Consider the following 17591-nt stretch of genomic DNA (forward strand, 5'->3'; position numbering starts at 1 on the left):
GAAATGGGAGTGCAGGGGACAGACTAGAAGCAGGAGGACCAGAGGAAGGAGAACAGGAAGCATTACAGACGCAGGTTTTTATTTTTTCAAAGCAGAAAGTGTCGGTCCACTGCTGTGGCAGTGTCCTAGACTTGGCATCACTGCAACTGCTCTCATCTTGGCCAAGCTGACTTCCTGTGTGTGTGTGTGATTTTTCCATGCTTCACTGAGTGCTGGGGCAGGGAGGAGGAAGATTCTCTGTGCCAGTTATCGATATAGTGCCTCTCAGCTCCAAATCCACCCTTTTGGGCCCTGCTTTGAGATTCTGGAGCTGGACCCTGAGAACATTTCTCCATTGCCAGCTGGTGCAAAGTTAGGCTCTGTAGGGTGCTGGCACTACACTGCAAGGCACAGGGGAAGGGCGTCTCTTTCTGTTTCTGGTGTGGTTTTGCTTTCTACACTGCGCTGGCAGCCGTATGTGTGTCGAGGGGTGTCTGGTGGCACTTGCTCTCTAGTGAGTTTTCCTGGTATCCAAGCAGGAAGTGTCTTGTGAACCAGCTTGTTGTTGCAGGTGCAATTGGTTAAGATACTGGAGTTGGGTGGGCCCCTCATCCAGTATGACTGGTGTCCATATAAAAAGGGGAAATTTGATACAGAGACACACAGGGATAGCACCATGTGAAAACTGCCAAAGACAAAGGAACTACTAGAAGCTGGGAGACAGGCCTGGGCCACATCCTTCCCACGCTCTTGATCTTGGACTTAGGGCTTCCAGAACTGTGAGATGATAAATTTTTGTTGTGTAAGCCACCCAGTGTGTGGTCCTTTTTGTTACAGCAGCTCTAGCAAACTAATACAGAGGGTGGGGGCTGGATTTTTATAGTTCCCGGTCATCTGGCTACTTTCACTACTTCCTTCACAATCTGTGAGGTGACTCCCTTTTCCTTATGAAATAGTCCCTGGGTGCTGGGTAATTCTGTCCGGCCGGTGATAACACTCGAACAGAGCAGCAGCTACAAGAGAGGCTGGAAATGCCTAAAATCTACGTGAAATACTGTGTCTATATAGACGTTGGCAATAGAATATTTTAAACAGGGAGCTGACCAAACACAATGCCTCTGCGAGGCCACCTGCTGACAATCTCTGCGTTAATGGGGTGAGTCATGTCTTCAGGTTTTGTGGAAGGAGAAAGACCAGGGAGAGGCACTGGCGGATGATAATAAAGTGCCCACATCTGTGAAGCGCCATGCTGAGCGCTTCACTGACGCCACCTGCTTTCATCCTCACTCTAACTCTGCGAGCTGTGTTGGTGATTGCCCTCCTGTTCCAGAGGAGGAAATGGAGTCCCAGAGGGGCTCACTGCCGTGGCCAAGGTCGCACAGCTAGCGGGTGGTGGCACCAAGACCCCCACCAGGGCTGTCTGCTTCCAGGGCACACGTGGGAGAAACGATGGGGCTCTGAGATGCACGCAGCCTCGGGAGGATTTGTTTGCTGCGAGACGCGACTCCAGAGCTTCTTGTCTCCAGGGCCTGGTAAGAGAAGGGACCTCTGCCCACACGAGCGGAGGTGTAAACTAACAAGGTCCCTAGAATGGCTGTGTCCTGAGTCAACCCAAGCACCGTGTGGCCTGTGACGGTCTGCTCCCCAGCGGTCACTACCTGGCAACAAAGTAACTGTTGTTTTAGCTGATGATGCTACTTGCCAACAGGGTGTGATAGTCACACCAGGGAAGTGACCATGCAACACCCCGCTACTGCCAGCCTGACCACCCTGGTCCCACCCCAGGCGCGCAGTTGTCGGGATTTGGGTGAGGACGGGACTTTGGTGAGTGCTGGCGGCAGGCAGTGTGGGATCGGCAGGAGAGCGGGGCCGCGAAGGTGGGGCTACGCTGTCTGTTCACAGCCGCGATCAGCTGGCTAATTGCTAGGCTGAGCCGGGAAGGAGGCGTTTCCTATACTCTTTTGGTTCAGGCTGCAGTTGAGGCCATCCTGGGAAGTTTGCAGTGTCCCAGGGACATATAAAAGGCACGCTATTGGGGATTGCCCTGCTCCTGAGTCCCCCTTTTCTAGAAACTACTGCCCCTCTCCATGCTTGACATCAACTAGGAGCCAAGGCATAACCCCACCCTCCCTTACCACACTGGATCACACCCAGGGTGGCCTCCTGATCAAGCCAGGCCAATAGAGACCACTGGGATCTTTTGAGAAAGACCAGGAGACAAAGCCATGTGAACTGAGATGCATAGAAAACACGTCTTTGGAACAAGACCAGTGTCGCAGAGCTGAGAACGAAAGTCCTCCTGGCTCCTGGAGGCCTCCCACGTGCCAGTCCTTTCTGAGACCCATTGCATCTTCCATCCAGATTACACGTTTCCCATTTTGCTTTACCTGTTTGAGTTGGTGACTGTAACCAGTGACCAAAAGGGGCCCAGCTATTGAAGAGAGTTTAAGTGTGGGTCCTTTTGGGCTCCTGGTTTGGGGGACTGGCTGCAGGCTGGTGCTGCTTTGCTGACTGGGCATCCCTCTGTCTTGGCAGGGGTGGAAGAGGGGGTGTTTGTGAAGCTACTATTTCTAGACCCATTTTACAGATGAGGAAACTGAGGCAGAGAGCTACTTGCCCAAGGTCACACAGCCAACAGTGGGCAGACCTAGGCTTTGAGATAGTCTGTGTCCTGAGTCAACCCAAGCATGGGAAAGTCACAAAAGAACATCTGCATTCAAGTGATCAGTAGAAGCAAGTGGGACAGGTGTTGACATGTATTGTCTACTGAAACAATTTGCTTCTAATGCTGGCAGGGTGCATGATTAAGTCTTTTCTGTGCCCAGCCACAGGGTCTGTCAGCCCCTCTCTGCCCCTGAACAACTTTTTTTTTTTTTTCCCTCCAAATCAAGGAGCTGCGATAGGTCCCAAATCACAAACCAGCTCTCACAAGATATGAACTAGGGCTTTGGGGGTTTCCTCGGGGCTTCGGACACCTCCACCTCCCTGAAACATTCAGCATGTGCCGAAGCAGCAAAATTTGGTGACTGCCCCAGCTTGGAAGATGAGAGTTCCTCCTCCAACTCATATTGTCTTGTTGGCAAGATCTTGATGCCCTGTATGAAGCATTCCAAGTCAGAGATGGTCAGTATATTCAGGATCTTACTCATTTTTCCCAGAAGGATCTGGATCTTCCGAGCCGTTGAACTGAATTCCATCTCCAGGACTGCTTTCTTCTTCATTTTGCTCAGCAACGCCGGGGTAATGTACTGTGGGAATTCACAGGCGGCTCGTGAGGATTAATGCTACCTGGGCACCAAGCTCCCCCTGCGTCAGGATTAGGACCCTGTGGCCATGACCGAGTCTTCCCTGGAAACGTCACTCTCCAGGGCAAATCTGTGAACCCAGCCCTACCACCAGCAACCTTTCTGCTGCTTCCCCAAGACACTCACTTGGCCTGTGCCCGTGGCCACATCCCAACCTGACCCCAAACCAAAGGGTGGCCAGCTGCTGGGCCCTGGTGTGACCTGCCTTCCAAAGGCTGTGCCCTCCTGGGGGCGTCCAGCTTCTCCCCTTGGATTCCCTAGCACAGCAGGAGAGTGAGGCCCTCACGGTGTCTGCCTATGAGCCCCACATCTATCTGGGGCTCCCTTGGAGCGTGTCTGGGTCTTGCTGGGATGAGAATGTCAGTTTCCTCAGCTCCGAATCTTATGTTAAATGCTAAGTGTTCAGAAGTTAAATGATTGCTTTGTATATGGTCAAGCATCGGGTCAGGGAAGGGGGCCTCGTTTCCCTAGGGGTTGGAGTGTTGAAGAACATGGCCTGGAGGCCTGGGCATGGACCAGTTCAAGCCAGCAGTGGCCTGCGTGCACGTAGTTCCCCACCTGGCAGAAGATGTGGGGAGTTGAGACCTTACCTTGTACTTGGTGCCTAGGTTTAAGCAAATGTGCTTCTTTCTGTGGATGAAGCGGAAGATGATCTTATCCTGGCTCCTTATTTGTACCTTGATGTACTGGTTGATTTTCAAGGAGATGGGCTGGACGGGGGGCGCATGGATGTGCAGGTTCAGATCCCACCAGTTCCAGGCCTTCTGGTACTTGTCTCTGGCGAAGTAGTAGCCCAGGTTTTGGCTCAGGTTCAACCTACACCAAGAAGGCATCAGGCAGCCACAGCACTGGGCCCCGGGGGCGAGGGCACAGCCTCTCCCAGGGATGCAAGCCTGCCCCTCCTTCCTCCCCTCCCACCCCTGCTCTTTCCCCCCAACATGGGGCCTTGGCAGGTGGGAGAAATGCCAGCAGGGAGGTGAACCCACCTAGGCGCAGCCCTTCGGCCCTGGCCTGTCCATGTTCAGTCTCCTCTCGTGCCCCTGGCCCCTCACGCCCGATTGCTCCTTTCAGTTCCCGGGTCACGCATGCTTTTGAACTCCTCATGGCTTTGCCGTGCTGTTCCCTCTGCCTGGAGACGTCTCCCCACCCTGCTTGGCACGGTTGACTCCTGCTTATGCTTTAAGTCCCAGCTTAAATGTCACCTCCACAGAGAAGCCCTTCCTGAAGCCCCCTGAGTCCCTATATGACTATCTCCATCTCTTTGTTAATTTCCTTCCTATAATTTACTAATACACATTGATTCTCATTATTTGGTGTAGTTGGATTCTGTAAAGTTGCCTCAAACACAGAGTTAGCGAATACTGAACCATTGCTCCCTGGGGAAATAGGTGTGTGTATATATCACACATAGATAACCGTACACACTAGAAACAACCCATCCTGGTAGATTCCAACCGGCGGCCCCAGAACTGAAGCTCCTGGCACCATGTGCCCTGCTCCTCCTGGCTCCATCCTCTGGTTCCCTCGTCAAGAGCTGAATTAAGAAGGCAAAGCAGCTGGGAATGTGCACATCAGGCAACTCAAATCCTTCAGTGCTCTGTGCGTGTTTGTGACTCTATGTGAAATGTGTGCATTTGCATCTTTCCCCTGGGAGCAATGGTTCAGGGTTTGCTAGTTCATGTTCTGGAGACCTTATAGAACAGAAATATCTTGAATAATGAGAATCGACTGGGCTTGCTTATCATCTGTCCTTCCCACTAAAATGGAAATGTAACTTGTGGTCCGGAGGGAAGGGTCCACCTCTGTCTGGCTCCCGGGTGGACCCTGCCCCACACTGTGCCTGGCGCCCGCGTAAACAGCTGTGGGTGAGTGAGGGGTGGTGGGCTCCTCCCTCTTCCAGCCCAGGCCCTGCTCTCCTTCGAGCAGTCCTTTCCTGGCATTTCAAGCCCACCATACCCCTCTGCCCTGGCTTCTGCTTTTTGAATCCCGCCAGGGCTGTCTTGAGAATTGGTGCTGATGGGCAGCAACTTCTCTCGGGAACCAAATGCAGAAGGGAAGAGAATCTGGGACCTGGGTTAGTCAGGAGAAGGTAGGGTTTGGTGGAGCCCGGATTACTCAGACCACCTGCCAGGCCTCGTCTGGGGTGTTCAGGGGCCTTGTCGGATGCTGGGAGGGAGAGGCCGGCTCAGGCCTACTAACGGCTGCCTTGTTCACTTCCAATAAGGAGAACTTCTGGTCACTCCCCAACGCTAGGTCCTCCTGTTGCTTCCCACTGCCCACTGAGCCAAGTGCGAACTATTAAGTCCCTTCACCATGGGGCCCCCCAGCCTGTCCAACCACATCTCTCTTTACCTAGACAAGTGGCTGTGATGCATGTAATGAATTAAAAACCTGGGCTCTGGAGCCAGACTTTCTGGGTTCATAGCCTGGCTCTGCCACTTGCAAGCTGTGTGACCTTGGGCCAGTTACTTAACCTCTCTGTGCCTCAGTAAAATGCAGATAATAACAGTGCTTTACTCATAGGGTATTTGTGAGGATTAAGTGCCTGTACAAAGCAGTAAGTCGGTGAACATTAGGATCGCCTTATTATTGATGGAGAGGAGGGCAAAGAGGAATCTTCTTTCACTCTGCAGGGGAGCGGATCCCCCCTAGCTTCTAACCCTTTAAATGGCTCCCATCAGAATTTTTGCACGAGGCCCTCCCCATTTTCCAGGGTTAGGATCTGTCTCAGCCTGGAAGTATCCAGTTCCGGGCTAAGGCTCCCTCAAGAAATTGGGGTCTAGAACACCCAGAAATGGTGTGAAATTGAAGGCTTCTTCTCATGGGGTGTAAAGACCCAAACAGTGGAGCTGGCGGGACCCACCACCAGGGACCCCGAGTTTAGGCAGGTCTGGGGCCCTTGCTGTGTGGGACCCTGAGCTCTGGAGGGAGGCCTGGCCTGCGGTTCCTCAAGCGTGGGCCTGGAGGGTGGAGGTGATGCTTAGTTTCCACACAGCCGGCAAACTTCAGCCGTGCCTTCTGCCTTCCCTGAGGAGATGGAATCAAAAAACGACCCAAGAAATATTCAGTCCTCCAATCAGCTTGGTGCTCCATCCTTCCCAGGGCCTGTGATGCGGAGGAGGAGCGGAGGCGGGGCTGGACCAGGGGAGCCGCGGGGTTCCCGGCAGTGACGAGGGTCGGCGGGGCCCTGGTGCAGCAGCCCAATGTTCCCAAATGGCTTGGAGGGCCTTTGCCACAGGATCTCACTCCCAGCGATGAGGGGCCTGCAGTTCTGACCGTGGAGTCGGTCAGGGGCCGAGTCCTTCTGCGGTGGGAGCAGTCTTCTCGGGTGCCGCCACCCCCGAGGGCGGAAGCAGCTTGGGCCCGGGGAACCCGCTCTGCCCCGTGGTGTGAACTTTCAGGTGTGATGGGTGTGAGGCTTTACACAGGGACAGTCCCTCTCCCATCCAGGTCTCTGATGCTTGAAATGCCATCCGTGGCGCCGCTTTGGTTGAAGTCAAATGAGATGAGAGCTTGACCCAGAGAGAGAAGATGCAGCTGCCCTTGCGAGAGGCAGTAAGAAAGCCTTGGCAATGGACTGCTTACAGCTAAGCGCGGAGGGGCCGCCTGGGGCTTCCCGGCCTGTGTGCAGAGCGCCCGGGCCCTGCCGGGGAAGCCGGGGTGGGAGCGCTTCTCTTCTCCCACTCAGTCTGCCCGGCCAGCAGCAAGAAGGAAGGGCAAGAAAAAGCAACAGTGACACGTCTGTGGAGGCTCTCCTGCCGTGGGGGCCCCTGACGGGCGGCGGGTGAGAGCGGAGGCCCTCGGGGGCCCGGGCCTTGGCCTGTGGCCCTGGGGGCAGGATGCTGCCCGGGCCCCTTGCTTAGATTTTCGGGGCCCACTCTGAGCAGAACCGATTCTCTTTCAACATCCCACAGCCTCTTGGTTGTAAGCTGCCCAGTTTCCCCGTGAAGGAGGAGCCCAGGGTTAGAAAGGGAGGTATGTCTCCCACTCTGGAGAATCAGGAGCTGTGAAGGGGTCAACACAGTCTCCAAAAAACTTCCAAGGCAAGAGGTCTGCAGGTCCCAAGGAAAGAGACGGGAGATGAGAAGTTAGGGGCTCCTGGGCCAGGAGGGGACCACGAGGCGAGTGCCTGGGCCTGGAAGCTGGGCTGCCCAGAGGAAGAGAGGTTGAACCACTGGTCACTGCTCTCCCCCAGGACAGGACCTCTGGGCCCATTTCCTCATGGAGCTGAGGCTTTTCTGGAGTCCCAGGAACGGTCGGTGGTGTCACACAGCAGCTGCCCCCTGGAGGGGACGGGATGTATTGCCTCGGAGTCCCCTGTCTTTATCTTACAGCCCCGAGTGGGTGCCACAGCCCTGGGAGACGGGTGGGCACGCCAGCCTGGGCTCCAGCACCAGCCAACCCCTACAATCCCCTGGGAAGCTTTTAAAGAATGCAGATCTCCAGGCCCCGCCCCAGACCTACAGAATCAGAATCTCGAGGTGGGGGGCAGCCATTCCCCAGCTCTGAGCACCATCCTTCCCCTTAATATCTATTGATGCGCTGGGATAAGATGTTGTTTGTCTCGCAAACTTTATTTGATAATTTAAAAGAATGCTTTACTTCAGGCTGAGTCAAAATTCCATAAAACTGCTTGCCTGTGATTTTACGTATGGCTTGGGGCGAATGACTCATTTTCTCTGCACCTAAGTTTCCTCCACAAGAATATGAAAGTAGATTTTTCCCTAGGTCTCTTGTGGCCATAAAATTTAAGTGTCATTAGGGAGAAGAGGCCCTACTGTATGTAGCAGATGCTATTGGAGATAATTGACTGAGTTTCTGGTCCCCGCTTCCAGATGCTTCTTGTATCCAGTACTTTCTTCCCCCTTTTAGACATCAATTTCCTTCTTTAAAAAAAATTTTTTTTATTGACGTAGAGTTGATTTACAATATTGTGTTAGTTTCAGTTGTATAGCAAAGTGATTCTGTTTTATATATATATTTTCAGATTCTTTTCCATTATAGGTTATTACAAGATACTGAATATAGTTCCTTGGGCTATACAGTAAATCCTTGTTGTTTATCTATTTTATATATAATAGTGTGTATCTGTTAATACAGTACTCCTAATTTGTCCCTCCCCCCACCCTTTCCCCTTTGGTAACCATAAGTTTGTTTTTTTTGTCTGTTTCTGTCTTGTAAATAAATTCATTTGTATTATTTTTTAGATTCCATATATAAGTGATATCATATAATATTTGTCTTTCTCTGACTTACTTCACTTGGTATGATAATCTCTAGGTCCATCCATGTTGCTGCAGATGGAATTATTTCATTCTTTTCTATGTCTGAGTAATATTCCATTGTATAAATATGCCACATCTTCTTTATCCATTCATCTGTTGATGGGCACTTGGTTTGCTTCCATGTCTTGGCTATTGTAAACAGTGTTGCTATGAACATTGGGGTACATATTTCTTTTCGGATTAGAGTTTTCGTCTTTTCCGGATATATGCCCAGGAGTGGGATTGCTGAGTCATACAGTAGCTCTATTTTTAGTTTTTTAAGGAACCTCCATACTGTTCTCCATAGTGGCTGCACCAGTGTACATTCCCACCAACAGTGCAGGAGGGACTGCACTGTTTCTCCACACCCTCTCCAGCATTTACTGTTTGTAGGTTTTTAAATGATGGCCATTCTGATTGGTGTGAGGTGATACCTCATTGTAGTTTTGATTTGCATTTCTCTAATAATTAGTGATGTCGCGCATCTTTTCATGTGCCTATTGGCCATCTGCATGTCTTCTTTAGAGAAATGTCTATTTAAGTCTTCTTCTTTTGATTGGGTTGTTTATTTTTTTGATATTGAGTTGTATGAGCTGTTTGTATATTTTAGATATTAAGCCCTTGTCGGTTGCATCATTTGCAAGTATTTTCTCCCGGTCTGTAGGCTGTCATTTCATTTTGTTTATGGTTTCCTTTGCTGTGCAAAGGCTTATAAGTTTGATTAGGTCCCATTTGTTTATTTTGGCTTTTATTTCTTTTTTTTTTTTAATTTTATTTTATTTTATGGCTGTGTTGGGTCTTCGTCTCTGTGCCAGGGCTTTCTCTAGTTGCGGCAAGCGGGGGCCACTCCTCATCGCGATGCGTGGGCCTCTCACTATCGCGGCCTCTCCCGTTGCAGAGCGCAGGCTTCAGACGCGCAGGCTCAGTAATTGTGGCTCACGGGCCCAGTCGCTCCGCGGCATGTGGGATCTTCCCAGACCAGGGCTCGAACCCGTGTCCCCTGCATTGGCAGGCAGACTCTCAACCACTGCGCCACCAGGGAAGCCCCGCTTTTATTTCTTTTGCCTTGGGAGACTGATCTAAGAAAATATTGCTATGATTTATGTCAGAGAATGTTTTGCCTATGTTCTCTTCTAGGAGTTTTGTGGTGTCATGTCTTATATATAGGTCTTTAAGCCATTTTGAGTTTATTTTTGTTTATGTTGTGAGGGTGTGTTCTAACTTCATTGATTTACATGAGGCTGTCCAGCTTTCCCAGCACCACTTGCTGAAGAGACTGTCTTTTCTCCATTGTGTATTCTTGCCTCCTTTGTTGAAGATTAATTGACCATAGGTGTGTGGGTTTATTTCTGGGCTCTCTATTCTGTTCCATTGATCCATATGTCTGTTTTTGTGCCAGTACCACACTGTTTTTATTACTGTAGCTTTGTAGTATTTCAGACATCAATTTCTATACAAAGTGCCCTCCAGGAAGGGCAGATACCCTTGAGAACAAAGTAGTCAACTAGGAAATGGTGTTGAAAAACCTCATAGCAGAGAAAATATTCTTAAAAACCAAGGTCTGGAGAATGAAAATCTTTTTTTGGAATTAAAATAAAATTTGGCTTTGACTATCAAGAAGTATAAAGTTGGTTCAAGACAATATGCATTTCCCACCCCATGACCATTTAGAGCAGAAGGCAAGGGAGAAATCCTGAAAAGACAGAGTTCTTACACCAAGGAGGTGGAGAAAAATTCTGAAGTGACTGAATTACCTCGAATTGGTAAGATGAGGTTTCCCACCATTACCAGAAATGGGAACATAACATCTAAGTTAGTTACAATGAAATATTTAGAAGTTATGTTTTAAAAATACAATACACGCCCCTCCAAAGCACTCACCATACCCTCCTCTTCGAGGCACCTGGAACAGAGGGTCACTGGGTCTTTCTAAGGTAATTCTCATGAAGTTTGATTCTTAAATGTATAGAGAGCTGAAACCAAAAGGGTCGCACCTTACTCCAGCTTTGAGTCCGTGATTGCTATTTCCTGGCGGGGGAGCAATGGTGCAAAAAGGATAGTGTGCCAGCTGAGGTCAGGGACCTGTCTTACTGGCCCATCATGATACCCATCTCCCCAGGTATGAGTCGGATGAATGAATTCATAAGTGAATGAGAGAGAGAAAGAGAGGCTTACCCAGAGAGAGGACAGCTGTGCAGACTGGGAATCAAAACCTTAATCACACTGCTTCTCCTCAGGGAGGGGTGTTTGAGACTCATGACCCAAGCTTACCAGATGTTTCCATTTTCATCATAGAAGGTGGCATGGCCCGAGTTGTTGATAAGGGCCCGGACACACATATTTTCACTGTCTTCCAGAATGATGTATGTGAACTTTCCCTCTTTTATACTGAGGATGAGCATAGCCAGGTGTCCTGATGGATAACTGGGAGATGGTTAAGGCACAAGTGGTCCCTTGGGGTCCCCTGGAGAGGGCAGAGCCCTGCGGAGGACGCAGGCCCCAGTAAAACCCCTGCCCCGGCCCCAAATCACAGACTTTTCAGGCATCATATGTGTCCCTGTGCTCCAGTGGATACTATATCTGGCCTGATCCATCGGGAAAGAGAATTTGGAAGACAGTCTCACTGGGGTAGAGAATGATTTTTCCGTCACCTTGATGTACCTAGGAAGAAGAGACAAGCCTGTGAAAAGTTCGCAGGGGCTGATTGTCCCTAATCAGAGCATGGTGTTGTCACTAGAAGGCTTGAGATCAGTCTACGTACTCTCTGATTCCCGCATGCCACCCACCCATCACTCCCCCACCTATGACCACCACTAACTTGCTGGGGATTCCAGGTGGGGATCTTCTCAGTGCCTCGGTTTACCTGTCTATGTGACGAGCAGGCTGAAATGGATCTCTCTGTGCATGTGTGTGCACAGATTTTATTTTATTTTTTAAAATTTATTTATTCATTATTTATTTTTGGCTGCAGTGGGTCTTCGTTGCTGCACGCAGGCTTTCTCTAGTTGCGGCGAGTGGGGTCTGCTCTTCATTGCGGTGCGCGGGCTTCTCATTGTGGTGGCTTCTCTTATTGCGGAGTGCGGGCTCTAGGCGTGTAGGCTTCAGTAGCTGCGGCACGTGGGCTCAGTAGTTGTGTCGCGCGGGCTCTAGAGCGCAGGCTCAGTAGTTGTGGCGCACGGGCTTAGTTGCTCCGCGGCATGTGGGATCTTCCCGGACCAGGGCTCGAACCCGTGTCCCCTGCATTGGCAGGCGGATTCTTAACCACCGTGCCACCAGGGAAGTCCCGATATAATGTTTTTAAAAAACCTCTACTGTCTCTTAGTCATGTCTTTGTCTTCATTCTTTATAGTATTTATACCTTTTCTTTTTTGTTTTTCTGGACCAACCTTGCCTGGAGATTTGCCTGTTTTACTAGTCTTTTTAAAGAGCCAGCTTTTTGGTTTGCTTATTCTATTTCTTTGCTTTCTAGTGTATCAATTTCTGTTCTTATCATTATTTTCTACACATGTCTTCTTTTTGTGGGTTTTCTGTATGAGTCTGTTTTTCTTCTAATTCCTCGAATTGACCATTGAGCTCATCGATTTCCATCTTTCTTCTTCTTCACAATTCTCTTCCTCCTCTTCTTTAATATAAGCATTTAAAGCTATAACATTTCTCTCAAAATACTGTTTTAGCTCTTTCTTCCAAGTGTAGATACTTACCTTTCATTTCGTTCTGACTCCTTTCAAATTTTCGATATGATTTCTTCTTTGACACACAGGTTATTTACAAGAGTGTTTTAAAATTTGCAAATGTACAAGTTGCTTTGGGCTATGTTATTAGTACTACCAATTAAAATCCACAGGGTTAAGAGAGCAGAGTCTATATGGTATCAGCTCTTTAGTGTTTTCTGTGACTTGTTTTGTGGCCGAGTGTGTCGTCACTTATTGTAGCTATTTCACTTGTGCTTGAGAAGGATGCCTGTCCTCCAACTCCCTCGTGTCCCCATCAGGCAATAAAACCCAAGCCCTTGGGTATCAGGACAGTTCTTTTCCTGCTTCCCACCCCTCCTCTCCACCAGGACACACCCACCTCACCCACACTCTTCTCACTCTCTTCTCGTTTTCCAGTTTCTATTTCTTTTTTTTTTTTTTTAATTAAAGTTGTATTCCTACTATCAAGTCTGCTTCTTTAATAACAGATCTATTGGGTGTGGAGAGATAGTGGTTTTTTTTTTTTTTAATTTATTTTTTTTGGCTGTGTTGGGTCTTCGTTTCTGTGCGAGGGCTTTCTCTAGTTGCGGCAAGCGGGGGCCACTCTTCATCGCGGTGCGCGGGCCTCTCACTATCGCGGCCTCTCTTGTTGCGGAGCACAGGCTCCAGACACGCAGGCTCAGTAGTTGTGGCTCACGGGCCTAGTTGCGCTGCGGCATGTGGGATCTTCCCGGACCAGGGCTTGAACCCGTGTCCCTTGCATTGGCAGGCAGATTCTCAACCACTGCGCTACCAGGGAAGCCCTCCAGTTTCTATTTCTGGTATTACCTCCCACACTTTCTTATACACTCTGTGTTTAAAAGGATGCTTTTTACGTTTTGTCTAAATTTCCCAGGTGTTTGTAGCAGGACGCCTTTTGAAGTCATCTTGTGTCCCGTGTTACTCTAACTAGATGTCAGGTCAGTGGTTTTCGAGCTCTTATTTTTAACAGTTGAAGAATCCTTTGTTCAAGAGAGCTCACAGCAGGATGCCCAAATCTGAGACAATGAAAGAAAGCTGGTTGAGGAGGAGCCGCTATGGGCCCTGCAGGGTGTGGCCTTCAAATGCCCAGGAATCTCGCTGTGAGGTGATGATGATGATCCTCTTGTCCCTACCCCACACTGCGCTCAGCACCTTACTTCCATGACACAGTGACCCAGTGGAGGAGACACTGTCATTAATCCCTGTTTAAGAGAGGCTACCTGACCTACACAAGGCTCTTCAGTGAGAGGGGAGCCAGACTCCCACAGTCTGCCTCCCATCCCTCCCCCCCACCCCCATGGAAACACACTGTCTCTAGCCGTTAAGCTCCCAGCCACCTGGCACATTTACTCTGCAAATCACTGCTCTCTCTCTCTTTTTTTTCAAACCTAAAAAAAAGTGCTTTATAAGGACATCCTTGGTTGGTTTCTTCCTTATCGATAGCTCGTAAGAAGCTTCTAGATATTGTTCACGGGAGAGGATTTTGTATTTTAGGTCTTATTTTCAAAAGCCACCTGAAAGCCAGAATTTCTCAAGACGCTTCCTTCTTGTCAAATTCACTTGTCATGGAATGACATTTTCCTAATGATAAGGACCCCATGGGCAAAGAAAAATCTCTGACACAGAGGTAGAGTTGTCACATTTTCTCTCACTGGGAAATATATCACAAATAGCACATCTAAAAGCCCAAATCTCATCACTGTTGGCTTGGGGACAAAGTATGAGGATAAGAGCTAAAAGTTAAGAGAGAAGAGACTACAATCTCTGGCCTTCCTTCAGTTCTACTAGAGAGAAAACAGTGCCTTATAGGCAGGACCCTGAGCTATGAGACAGCTGCCATCTGTCTGTGAGTTCTCCCTACTGCTGTCTCTCTGTCTGCCCCTGAGCTCTCCCTGGCTCCTGTCTGTCTGTGATCTCTCCCTGACTGCTGCGGAGATGCTGGCTGGGCTGGATTTTGCCTGAACACCAGCACACACTTATAAACAGTGCTACCTGACTCAGCAAACTACTTGGAATTTATCGCCCATTTGTAAAAACAAAAAACAACCAAATGTCCCACTCCTCGTGGGCCTTTTGGGCAGCCTATGTGAATGGTGGGTTAGGCAGGATCCTTTGCTTAGAGATCTTGGGGAGAACCTTCCCCCTGGCTGCAGGAAGGACATCTAAAATTGGTTAGGAGACAGATGCTCCAGGAACAAAAGCTCCAGGGCAGGACAGGGTGGGGGATGGGGCTCTAGGCGCGTGGGCTTCAGTAGTTGTGGCACGCAGGCGCACAGGCTTAATTGCTCCGCGGCATGTGGGATCTTCCCGGACCAGGGCTCGAACCTGTGTCCCCTGCATTGGCAGGTGGATTCTTAACCCCTGCGCCACCAGGGAAGTCCCTATGTGATTGCTTTTCGATATAGATTTTAAATTTGTTAGGGGAGGGACCTATATATTATAATATATATTTCCTCTACTCCCAACCCCACCCAATTGCTTAACGTAGGCCCTACAAGGAGAAGAGTCTCAACGACCCCTAGTACAAGTCCTAGTCAATCTGTGATAACCCACACACTCAGGTGTGCCTCTATACATGGGACATATTTTTCTTGTTTGTATTCACGTTGTGTATTGGTCCTGACAGCTCCCTGATGGTGTGTGTATATGTCTTACCTGGGCCAAAAAAAAAAAAAAAAAAAAAGCCCTGTGCAAAGTGCAAACACTAACTGCCACACTTACCTTAATCTTGCTCTTTATCCAGTCTGTGTGTATTTCTAGCGTCTTCTTACGGCGAACAAGACGACGAGATTGTTTGACTACTTCTTTCTCAGACTCCTCATCTTGTGGTGGTAGATTACATAAGTGGAATGTGAAAGTAGTCTCTGTAGCCCTTTGGTTAAATAAGTCTTTGGTAGAAAAGAGAAAGAAAACTTAGATCTATTTCTCTCAGGGCACCAAAGAGAGCCTGAGGATTTGGGATATTGGCCATATTCCCCCAAGCTCTCTCATTTTTTTTCATTCATTCATGCAACAGACATTTATTAAGGGCCTATGATGTGCCAGCTCAGTGCCAGATGCCAGACACCACGGTGAAGACCACCCGGTTCAGACTTGGGGATGTGAGGGGTGACACACCAGCCACATGCCAGTAACAAGTGTGGCTGCTGATTCTGTTAATGGGAAAAAATAGGCTAAAGTGGGGAGTCATTAAAAAAAAAGAAACATGCCTTAAACATGCTTGTTTTAACTTAAAACAGAAATGTGTACTAACACACCATTTTTAAGTGCAGGGCTCTGTGGTCATTTTTGCTTAAACCCCATTCATAATTTATTATCTATAACGTTCAGTTTTGGCAATTTCTACATAGTCTGAGTGCAGAATTGTAGACTTTAAAAAAATTTCTGTATATGCCCCAATCTTCTGTGTATGTTTGGTCCACATCTTGTTCAAAGCAGTTTTTTTAAAATCTATTTTCTTATTTTGTCATCTTAAAAGCATTGCACTTAGTTTTCACAGCAACAGCAAGTTTCTTTTCATCTTCATTTTGGTCCATTTTTATAACAATTGTATTTTGGGAGTAAACCCGTAAGGACCACCGGGGAACAGTCCCCGCTCCCAGGGACCCTTGGCGGGTGTCCGACCACCAGGGGGCGCAGCGGTAGGAGGAGCTTCCGGCGCGGTCGGTATCAGCCAGGATGCTCTTCCCCGGAAGAGGGCCCGGTTCCCTCGGCAACTAGGTTTGGGGGAGGTCAGTTAAGAGAGGTTGGTTGTCCCACCACTGGGGCCAATACAGTGTTGGAGGAGGTCTTGGAGAGAACGTGACCGCCGCTTGACCAGGGAGCTGGCCGGGGCAATGGAAGGCTCCCCGCCCCCTCCCCGTCCTTGGAATGTACGTTCTGCCCATGGTTCCCACAGTGCGAGCCCTTTTCAAGGACGCAGCTTTGCGAGCCGTGTGCTGTTGAGCCCATCTGGAGGGATACGTGCCTGAAGCCAGGTAAGGCCTCCATCTAAACTTTAAGATTCTCGTGGGCGGGGGTGGAAATGTGCAGGTCTTGCGCCGCCCAAGACAAGCGTCGAATGTTAAGTTCTCTTGCTTATTAAACCTGCCACCTACCAGTCTGGAGCGGGCTGCCTCTTTCTTCGGTCTCTCCTTGCCCTCTGCTTACGGGGGCTAATTTCGAATTTCACCCTGGGAACCCCGAAGTTGCGAACCAACACAGAGGGTGCCGCGAGAGCTCACAGGGACCATATCCAGGCCTGGCGGTTGAGGATACTCCTGGTGGAAGTTTTCTCTAATATGCCAGGCAGAATTCCTAGCGTAAGCATGACATGGTTGAAGGCTAGTCTGGGACCGGCTTAGTGATGACAGGCGACTCAGGAGAGGCAGGCAGGGCTAGAGCATTCCTTTATTCACTCACTCAGTAAATATCTATTGTGTACTCGTGTGCCAGAAACTGTCCTAGGTATCGGGGATGCCACATTCTCTGCTGCCTGTTCTAGTAGGGGAGATGGTGTTAAACAAGTGAACAGATAAAAACTTCACATGCCAGTGGCTAGGAGTGCCCTGAAGAAACATTACGCAGGTGAGAAGGACGGAAAATGATGTGAGTGTGTGTGTGCGTGCACACGTGCGTGCAAGCGTGTGCACTGGTTTGTAAAGGGTAGCCAAGGAAACTGTTTCTGAGAAGGTGACATTTAAGCAGAGACCTGAATAAAGTGAGGGAGCAAATCACAAGGATATTGGAATGAAGAGTGCTCTAGGCAGAGGACAGCCCGTCCAAAGGCCCTGTGGCAGGGATGCCTGGCCCTGATGAATAACCAAAAAGCCAGTGTGTCTGGAGAGGAAAAAGTGAGGGCCTTCTAAGCCACATGGGGAATGTGGGATTTTCCTGGAGGCAATGGAGGGCCAGTGAAGAGTTTTAAAAAGATTTTGCTGGAAACAATATGAAGAAAGGACTGAGAAAGGAGAGGATGGGAGTCAGGGACAGTAGGGAGATGAAGGTGTCTGAGGTGGTGTCAGTGAGGATGGAGAGGTGGGGGTGGGGAAGGAGAACCACGCTTGTGCGCACCTGAGGAACTAAAGGGGCCGCTCATTAGAGCTCACAGGGGGAGCTTTTCCTCAGGAAAGTGAGAGAGAGGTGGGCAGGGGCAGAGTCAATAAAAGACCTTTGTGAGAAGTTTGGAAGCAGGCCTCAGTCTCCCTCCGAGGAGTCCTCCTCCAGTGCTTGCTTCCAGAGTGGAAATGATTTGTCCAGGGGAAATAGCTGATGTGAGCCCAGCTGCTGTTCTTGAGTATCAATTAGAAATTAATATAAAGCATTTCTGAACTGGTAATGATAAAAGAGGA

At 49.3% G+C, this 17591-nt stretch overlaps 1 protein-coding gene across 1 annotated transcript in view; it reads right to left on the reverse strand.

Moving 5' to 3' along the window:
* Positions 1–2918: 2918 nt before the first annotated feature.
* The window catches only part of ERICH6B (glutamate rich 6B), a 42633-nt gene continuing 27960 nt past the window's right edge, over positions 2919–17591 (reverse strand). The window contains exons 13-17 of the mRNA XM_061170917.1: positions 14983–15149; positions 11124–11209; positions 10820–10972; positions 3875–4100; positions 2919–3227 (exon numbers count right to left, since the gene is read on the reverse strand). Of these exons, the coding sequence (XP_061026900.1) occupies positions 2919–3227; positions 3875–4100; positions 10820–10972; positions 11124–11209; positions 14983–15149 (941 nt within the window). The remainder of the gene's footprint in view (positions 3228–3874; positions 4101–10819; positions 10973–11123; positions 11210–14982; positions 15150–17591) is intronic.

This window comes from Eubalaena glacialis, chromosome 16 (assembly GCF_028564815.1).
Source record: "Eubalaena glacialis isolate mEubGla1 chromosome 16, mEubGla1.1.hap2.+ XY, whole genome shotgun sequence".
NCBI lineage: Eukaryota > Metazoa > Chordata > Mammalia > Artiodactyla > Balaenidae > Eubalaena > Eubalaena glacialis.